At 49.5% G+C, this 9,543-nt stretch overlaps 1 protein-coding gene across 1 annotated transcript in view; it reads left to right on the top strand.

The window, feature by feature from the left end:
- Positions 1 to 9,543, top strand: part of KLHL20 (kelch like family member 20) — a 46,264-nt gene that overhangs the window by 15,971 nt on the left and 20,750 nt on the right. Inside the window, exons 4-5 of the mRNA XM_073571515.1 lie at positions 8,131 to 8,289; positions 9,155 to 9,249. Coding sequence (XP_073427616.1) covers positions 8,131 to 8,289; positions 9,155 to 9,249 — 254 coding nt within the window. The remainder of the gene's footprint in view (positions 1 to 8,130; positions 8,290 to 9,154; positions 9,250 to 9,543) is intronic.

Here is a 9,543-nt window from a genome sequence, read left to right as displayed (position 1 = left end):
TTTATTTCCTCATTTTTAGGATCCGTCTGAAAACGGATCCTGTACCGTCCGTTCACATCAGTTGAGAACGGATCCGCTTCTCTGACTTTTTGGCGGATTTGAACTGATGCAAAAAACTGAAGTGTGAAAGAGGCCTACACTTGAGGATTTTGCGACATTCGTCCACCGCAGAAATGTTTCCACCCTTTGTTGCAAACTTTTCTGCGGCCGTCCCATTGAGCTGAATAGGCTTTGCAGAAATCCATGCGCCTCATGCAGAACCCCCACCCCATAATTTCCACTTGTGGAACTTATTTGCAGTCGCAGAAACTCATGCAGCAAATATTCCATCTGTTAATTCTCTTGATAGAAGTCGCTCCACTAATTCTGAGTTGTCCTGTTTGGTAAGGATGTTCGAGAGCAGCGGATAGGGACGTCTCTCTTTGCAAAAGCAGAAAGTTGATGCCAGCGCCATGTTTTACCAGTAGTAGCATTTACTTAAAACAAACCCAATAGCAGATTTTTGCCATATAATCTGAGAGCAGCATGATGCAGGGGCAGAGACCCTGATTTCAGTGATGTTACTTACTAGGCTGTGTTTTGCTGTTTCAATCAGTGTTTTATCAGCAGGAGATTATCACTACGGGACTAGATGTCGCGTGCCTCCTGTTCAACTGCTCTGTATAACCCCACCTCCACCAGTGATTAGCAGCTTTCTGTCTATGCACAGTGTACACGGAAAGCTGCCAGTAATGTGGGTGGGGTTATACAATGCTGAGCATTCAGAGAGCTGCTATCTCTGCAGCAGAGAAAACTGTGATTCTATCAAAATCACAGTAAGAAGCCCAGTAAGTGACACATCACTGTAATCAGGTTCTCAGCCACTTCATCATGCTGCTCTCAGATTACTTTAATAGTTCTTCTTGGCAATAGACCTGTTATGTTATCCAGTGAACAGCGCCTTTTTAACTAATTTTATAAATATTTTCTGAATATTTTCCGCCTGGTTGAGTGCATCCTTCGGCTTCCCCTTTCTTTCCTTCTCTATTGACAGCAGTAGTACAGAGCCCTCCATAGTGATCAGGTGGAGAGCGGACCGTAGTCATGCACTTTGTCCCCTGAGCGTCGTGCATCTCATCGTTTATAAAGCCACCCTCTTGAGACTATTTGCTCTCAGGTCGGCGTCTGCAGCCTCATACATTATAGGTAGGAAGCAATCAGATGGCTGCCTTCATTGCCGATGAGAAGTCTGCCCTGAATGGAGATCATTTCCCGTGTCCTTGTGTAGATAATACACGTTTTATAGTTGCTGGTCCAACATGTGTACAGCCGACGCTCTTCCCACTGACACCAAAACAGATCGGCAATGGATTTTCAATTCAACCAAGTATCGTGCATGTTCACCTTCGGCATGCCTGACCCGATGATTGCCGGGCACGTACAAGTGAAGGCAGGTAGCCTCATAAGCATGGCCACCTCTGCCATCCGAGTGTCAAGAAACGGGGTCTTATTCCCAAGGAAGCTGCCGATCCCACCACTGGGAACCTGTCTCTGTCAGACATTTATGCCGTTCCATAAATGTCTGAGATTGGAACACCCCTTTAACGTACGGCAGCTATTTGTGGGCCCTATAGCCAACCTTCGTCGCAGCTCTTGACCACTTGTTCATCATTTTATTGATTGTCAGCACTCGACGACCTTTATTTAATGTCCATGTCTAAATCAATGCATTAATTTATGGAGCCTTCCAAAAGTAAAGATATTGGATATTTTGTACTTACTCTTTATCTGAGCACCGGACCGGGGAAGCGGAGGATATCCCAACTAGAGGTAATTAGTCAGGATGTTCCCACGACTAGAGGTAATTAATAGGGATGTGCCCCCGTCTAGAGGCGATTAGTCTGCCCGTTCCCCCCGTCTAGAGGCGATAAGTCTGCCCGTTAACCCCCCCCCCCGACTAGAGGCGATTAGTCTGCACGTTCCCCCCCGCCTAGAGGCGATAAATCTGCCCGTTAACCCCCCCCCCCCACTAGAGGCGATTAGTCGGCCTCTTCCCGGGGTATCCTGTGTCTTCTATTTGGCGTGCAATTTCCAGGGTCCTCAGTGGGCTTCCTGTCTTTCTGTAGTGGACCCCACATGCCTGTGATACTCCATGGGATTCTGTTTCAGGGCTCGGGCAGGACGCTCGGCTGTCCGTGTGTTTGCTTTCCTCTCTAGCAAATCTATTTAGAGATCAAACCAGGATTGTGATCGTCCCGTCCCGATTCCCAGGCCATTTCTGGATGGGCTGCAGCCTGAGAAGGTGCAAGCAGTTATGGGGACCCTATGGCTCCTGGTAAATATACTCGGGTGCTGCAGGGGGAGGAAAGTGATAGATTAGCTGGAAGCTGATTCTTTTAGGTCCATAAAAAGTCTTCTAATCCTATAATATCCGCATTTCCCGTACTATTCACACTGCTGGTGTATATTCCTAATGGGTGTCATTTAGAAGTGTATGCATTACTACATGCACCTATTAGCTGGTGCAGCGGTACGTTGGCTGGTGCGGCGGTACGTTAGCTGGTGCGGCGGCACGTTAGCTGGTGCGGCGGCACGTTAGCTGGTATGCCGGTACGTTGGCTGGTGCGGCGGTACGTTAGATGGTACGGCGGTTCTTTAGCTGGTGCGGCGGTTCTTTAGCTGGTGCGGCGGTACGTTGGCTGGTGCGGCGGTACGTTGGCTGGTGCGGCGGTACGTTGGCTGGTGCGGCGGTACGTTGGCTGGTGCGGCGGTACGTTGGCTGGTGCGGCGGTACGTTGGCTGGTGCGGCGGTACGTTGGCTGGTGCGGCGGTACGTTGGCTGGTGCGGCGGTACGTTGGCTGGTGCGGCGGTACGTTGGCTGGTGCGGCGGTACGTTGGCTGGTGCGGCGGTACGTTGGCTGGTGCGGCGGTACGTTGGCTGGTGCGGCGGTTCGTTGGCTGGTGCGGCGGTACGTTGGCTGGTGCGGCGGTTCTTTAGCTGGTGCGGCGGTTCTTTAGCTGGTGCGGCGGTACGTTGGCTGGTGCGGCGGTACGTTGGCTGGTGCGGCGGTCTCCTGTTATTGCCTGTGTTTTTCTCTATCCCTTGCACACCTATTGCTAATTACCAGCAGATCCTAAATATCCCATGTTTTTTGGGCCTCTCTCGTTATTGCATTCTGTCTCTCAGGATAGAGAGGATGTAGAAGTTTTGTAGTTTTGCATTCTTAAAAGGGGTTTTTCATTTTCAGAAGACCCCAGTTTTGTAAACGTGCACTTTACTCCCCCTTCCGAGTGCTGGGTCTCCGCTGCTGGTCCCAGCATCCCATTATCTGTAGTGCTGACATCACGTCGACAGCGCTGCAGCCAATCACTGATGTCAGCGGCTCTTTCCCTAGTAGATGGAACAAACCGAGCTCAGTGATTGGCGGCAGCATTGTCAGCGTGATGTCAGAAATTCTGTGCTGGACCCGGGGAGGGTGAGTAAGGCACTTTTTTGTTTTTAAACGAAAGTGCACTTGGGGATGGGTGTTCTGAAAACAGAAAAACCCTTTTAATGCAGTTGACCTGAGGTTTACAGATCACATCCGCTTTATAGATCCTAAAAGTGTACAGTATTTGGTGGAAAATGATGAGCGGTGTGACATTATCTTATGGTATGGCACCACCTAGTGTTCAAGGTGTGTAACACTGTGCCCATCCATGTAGTGAGCAGAGTGCTGCTGGTCACACATGCTCAGTCACTGTGCAGACATCAGAGGAGAACAGGACTACTTTTCCAGCCTTGGCCCCTCCCACAGGACACTCTGTGAGTAATTTACATATTTTGATGCTCTGTCGCCATTTCCTGCCGTTTGTGTCTGCAGTGCATTGAGAATATTCTGCAGGGTCATGTGGGATATTGGTATCTTTCCCCAGTCCAAAGCAGTGCTCTCCCCGTGCTGTTGTAGCAATCCCATGAGGTGATATCCCGGTATGCGCCTGCACCGTATATCCAGGACCAGATGACAGGGGTCACGGCGAGCTCCGTGTCGAGTTGCAGAGACAGCTGGTGCTCTCGCCGATCTGTCCTTCCTAAACATGTTTACACAGAGCTGTATATGGCGGCCACCTGGACATACGCCGCCGGCGGCTCGCCCCCACACAGACAGCTCTACGCACCGCAGCTTTAAGGAAAGTTTGGGAAAATACTTTTCTGTTTGTCAGGCTATAAGGCAGGCTAGTCAGCAGTCCTGAAATAAAGAAATGCTCATGTGCCATAGGGGGCAGGCCCAGTAATGTTCATCACCCCGAGTGCCCCTTGTCTGTGCCAGAAACCCATCACTAATTTACAATAGAATTTCAGGTTTAATTAATTGGAGACCTGGCAGCAGACGGCAGCCCCTGAAAGGAGTCTGCTGACAGAAGATATACTGCCATAAGACATTTAAAGGGGTTGTCCTCTACGAAACAAACCCTTAAAGGGAATTTGTCACTAGGTTTCTGCCACCTAATCTGAGAGCAGCATAATGAAAGGGCAGAGACACTGATTCCAGTGATGTCACTCGGCTGCTTGCTGTAGTTGTGATAATCTCTTGCTGATTAAACAGTGATTTTTATCACTAGAGGACTAGTAAGCCTGCTGCCACATAATCCTCCATATTTAGGAGCTCTGTATAACCCCACACACACCACTGATTGGCAGCTTTCTACCTATGCAGGGTGTGCACAGAGCTGTCACAGTGGTGTGGGCGGGGTCCTACAGAGCTCAGCATTCAGAGAACTGCTAGATCTGCAGCAAGCAGCAGAGCAAGGGACACATCGCTGGAATCGGGTTCTCTGCCCCTACATTACACTGCTTTCTGATGAGGTATCAAAATCTGAGGAATGATTCCCTTTAATTGGTTCATGTATGTGAATAAGGTCAATTAAAAAAAATAGATTCTTACCTATTAGGCAAAATGTGAGCAAATTGCTACTGAATCATCGGGATGTGGTGCTGATCCTGGACAGGAGTATCCATTTTTTTTTTTTCACCTCCCTGAGCCTACTAATAACTGGACAGCCCCATGTAAGAGTGATCGGTCATGCAGGTCAGAGTTGCTGCAAGTTGAGCTCTAATTATAAAGGTGTAAAGATTATAAAGTAGAAATCTTAGATGTTAGAAGATCACATCGGGGATCACATTGCACAAGACCGTTGATTTGAACGGTTCGGGCCTTAGAATACTGTGGTCGAGATGCCAGAAGGTCCAGTATTTACATAGGACTTCAGCATTTTGCCTCTGCAGGTGATGCAGGCAATGACTACTGATCACAGTCGGCCCCTGCGTTGGCGGAGTGTTGAGCGTCTAACAGGGCTGAGACGTTGCTGACTGCTGGCACTTCAATGCTTTGTGCTGTGCAGGAGGCCGGACGAGAAATGGGGCAGCTGATCGGGGAGCGGGTCCTGGAAGGACACAGCCTTATTTTAGTGCGTTTGGCGTCCGAGCAGCTGCTGGGGGGGAAGGTGATGAGCGGAGACTCCTGATCGCTTCACTCTAAACTGTCAGGTCAATTAATGTTTATTTAGTGTTGGTTTTTTTACGGATAAAATTTAGTTCACACTTGCAGTTACTCATTTAATGGGATATGTGATTTTGACTGGCATTATATTGGCTGAGACATTAGTGCTTATCAGGCCAGTTGGAAAAAAAAGCCACCGCAGCTCAGACCATCATCTTCATTGCATCCCTCCTCTAAGCGACTACGGAGCAGATCTTATGTTCCAGTATTGTATGCGGAAAATCTGCACCGTGTTACAGGACTAGCAAAGTGGATGATATGTAGTAAAATCTCATCCACAAGCTGCGGAGATGGTGCACAGCGTCATTTCACAAGTCATCTGCGGAGACGGTGCACAGCGTCATTTCACAAGTCATCTGCGGAGATGGTGCACAGCGTCATTTCACAAGTCATCTGCGGAGACGGTGCACAGCGTCATTTCACAAGTCATCTGCGGAGACGGTGCACAGCGTCATTTCACAAGTCATCTGCGGAGACGGTGCACAGCGTCATTTCACAAGTCATCTGCGGAGACGGTGCACAGCGTCATTTCACAAGTCATCTGCGGAGACGGTGCACAGCGTCATTTCACAAGTCATCTGCGGAGACGGTGCACAGCGTCATTTCACAAGTCATCTGCGGAGACGGTGCACAGCGTCATTTCACAAGTCATCTGCGGAGACGGTGCACAGCGTCATTTCACAAGTCATCTGCGGAGACGGTGCACAGCGTCATTTCACAAGTCATCTGCGGAGACGGTGCACAGCGTCATTTCACAAGTCATCTGCGGAGACGGTGCACAGCGTCATTTCACAAGTCATCTGCGGAGACGGTGCACAGCGTCATTTCACAAGTCATCTGCGGAGACGGTGCACAGCGTCATTTCACAAGTCATCTGTGGAGACGGTGCACAGCGTCATTTCACAAATCCCCCGCGGAGACCGTGCACAGCGTCGTTTCACAAATCCCCTGTGGAGACCGTGCACAGCGTCATTTCACAAATCCCCCGCAGAGACGGTTCACAGTGTTGTTTCCCAAGTCGCCTGCAGAGACCATGTACAAGTGCACAGCGTGGTTTCACAAGTCGCCTGCGGAGGCCGTTCACAGCGTGGTTTCACAAGTCGCCTGCGGAGGCCGTGCACAGCGTGGTTTCACAAGTCGCCTGCGGAGGCCGTGCACAGCGTGGTTTCACAAGTCGCCTGCGGAGGCCGTGCACAGCGTGGTTTCACAAGTCGCCTGCGGAGGCCGTGCACAGCGTGGTTTCACAAGTCGCCTGCGGAGGCCGTGCACAGCGTGGTTTCACAAGTCGCCTGCGGAGGCCGTGCACAGCGTGGTTTCACAAGTCGCCTGCGGAGGCCGTGCACAGCGTCGTTTCACAAGTCACCTGCCTGTTGGTGCCGATCTCCGCCAGCACAAAGTAGTCACAGACCGCTCCTACCGGCGATTCCGCGGCTTCTGCTGATGTCATGTTGACGGAGCGTGACTGCTGATGTCATGCTGATTGAAAGGGAGCCAGCTGTCAGTCAGCATGACGTCCGCAGAGCAGCCTGGAAGTGGAAAAGCTGCTGTGTTGATGCTGAGCAGCTGAATCGCCGGGAGAAGCGGTCAGTGGTAACTCTCAGGCAGATAGTTGCCTCTATTAGCAATTACCTACTTGTTAGTTTTTATACTTTTAGTAAAAATAAACTCGCCCACGTGCCCAAAGTCCCCTACAAGTCTTCTGTATAGTGACACTCTCAAACAGACTAAATCTTGTAACTCTCCCTCATCTGGTGGATTCCTACACAAATCTTCCCCACTTTTTACAGAAGTTACTTGTGTTTTGTTCTTTACGTCACTCTGTACCAAACAATAGGTTCAGTTGCATCATGGTGCCTGCCATGCTCAAAATAGTTTGTCCTAATCTTTGATGGAAGAATACGTAGCACTACCACTAAGATCATATGTACCAATTTGGGCACTGGGACGCTGTCTGCACAGAGGGATGTTTAACTTCATAGTTTACTGCTTGTTTCATATAGAAGGAAACTCTTGTTTCCAAATTATTTGCTATGGAGCTTGCAAGTGCTGCTCGGAAACTGTCCAGATCACTAGATCTGGCGCCGCGGCTGCCCTGATCTGGCGCCGCGGCTGCCCTGATCTGGCGCCGCGGCTGCCCTGATCTGGCGCCGCGGCTGCCCTGATCTGGCGCCGCGGCTGCCCTGATCTGGCGCCGCGGCTGCCCTGATCTGGCGCCGCGGCTGCCCTGATCTGGCGCCGCGGCTGCCCTGATCTGGCGCCGCGGCTGCCCTTCTCTGGCGCCGCGGCTGCCCTTCTCTGGCTCGGCAGACACAAAGCTGTGTCTGTCTTCAGCAAGGAGGAGCGCTCAGTTCGCGCCTGCAGCACGAAGGAGCGCTCAGTTCGCGCCTGCAGCTCAACCATGCCACTAGTCTGAATTGTAGGTTGTCAGTAACGCACCACCACCCCTTCATGCTCGACAAGAAGGAGGTCAAAAGATGGAAGAGCAGTGCACTCCTGAACAAAGGACATGAGGAAACATCTGTAATATGTCATCTATGAGGTTTACTTATAATTCATGTCCTACATAGTTAGCACGACACTCACACTCTGTACATGGATTTTCTCTTGCAGGTTATGGAAAGTGAGGAGTTTATGCTTCTCCCTGCCAACCAACTGATCGACATCATTTCCAGTGATGAGCTCAATGTGCGCAGTGAAGAGCAGGTCTTCAATGCCGTAATGGCCTGGGTGAAGTACAGCATTCAGGAGCGCCGGCCGCAGCTACCACAGGTACAGGAGAAGACGAGTCCTTACACATGCACCATCTTACTCCAGGCTTGAACATGCTTTTTAGGCAATATACGTCAGAAGAGTTCCAGCATTGAATAGATGGCAGTGCCCCCGATGCTAAAGATGCCATGCACATATAATGATGATTTGGGTATAAAGCCTGACGCCCCCGTACACATGCACGCTGGGTATAGGACGGGTTGAAGAATAGAGTACACCAGATATTCGGCTAGTCTTTGGAAACATTTAAGTGAAAGTCTGAGCTGAATATGAAGAGTCAAGATGGCTTCCTAACGTCTTACAAGCTTTGTGGATCCATTTATTTTCAGATTTTTTTTTTTTCTAGTGGGAAAACCAGTTTCCAGGTTTGATCCTTTATATTAAGACTCAATACATTTGATTAAACCCCCAAAATTAAAGAGGTTGTCCGTTCTTAGAAGCAAAGTCTGAGTCAGTCTATGTAAGCGCAATCTGACGAATTGTGAGAGCGCGCAGCAAGCGCACTGTCACGATTCCCCTGCATGCCCCGTGCAAGTGAGCAACTGCATGACCATATGTAGGCAATTTGTATTCATATGCAGACTAGTCTCATCAGGTTAGTTATTGCCTGGCCACTAATATGCAAATCGCACATGTAAGGTCACGTGACCTCCCTTCCACACAGGGCATAAAGGAGAATCGTGACTGTGTGCACATGTCCAAAAGCTCAGTACCCGCCCATTGCTCCCTATGTCTATGTGGCTGCTATTGAACCGGCAGCATTTTAGTTGCATTAAAGTAGTAATAGAAAATTGTTGCAAGAAGACACATATTCTGTCCTATTTAGATTCTCTGGTTCCAAGGTGTTTTCTTTTTTTTAATGTAGGTTTTACAGCACGTCCGATTGCCATTGTTAAGCCCAAAATTCTTAGTAGGGACAGTGGGGTCTGATCCACTGATCAAAAGTGATGAAGAATGCAGGTACGTTACCCACTGTCAGCAGAAATATTCCGAATGTTTTATCCTGTAGTTGGTTATCATAGAATGTTAGAGTTGGAAGAGGCCTCCGGGGTCATCATGTTAAACCCCTGTCAATGCAGGATTCACTAAACCATCTCAGACATATGTCTGTCCAGCCTTTGTTTGAAGACTTCCATTGAAGGAGAACTCACCATCGCTCATGGCAGCCTGTTCTTCTCATTGGTCACCCTCACTGTCAAAATGTTTTTTCTAACATCTAATCTGTATATTCTCCCTTTCAGTTTCATTCCATTG

The sequence above is a fragment of the Dendrobates tinctorius genome, unplaced genomic scaffold (assembly GCF_039654945.1).
Source record: "Dendrobates tinctorius isolate UK_male_01 unplaced genomic scaffold, ASM3965494v1 ptg000029l, whole genome shotgun sequence".
Lineage (NCBI taxonomy): Eukaryota > Metazoa > Chordata > Amphibia > Anura > Dendrobatidae > Dendrobates > Dendrobates tinctorius.
This window is presented reverse-complemented; position numbering and strand designations above follow the sequence as displayed.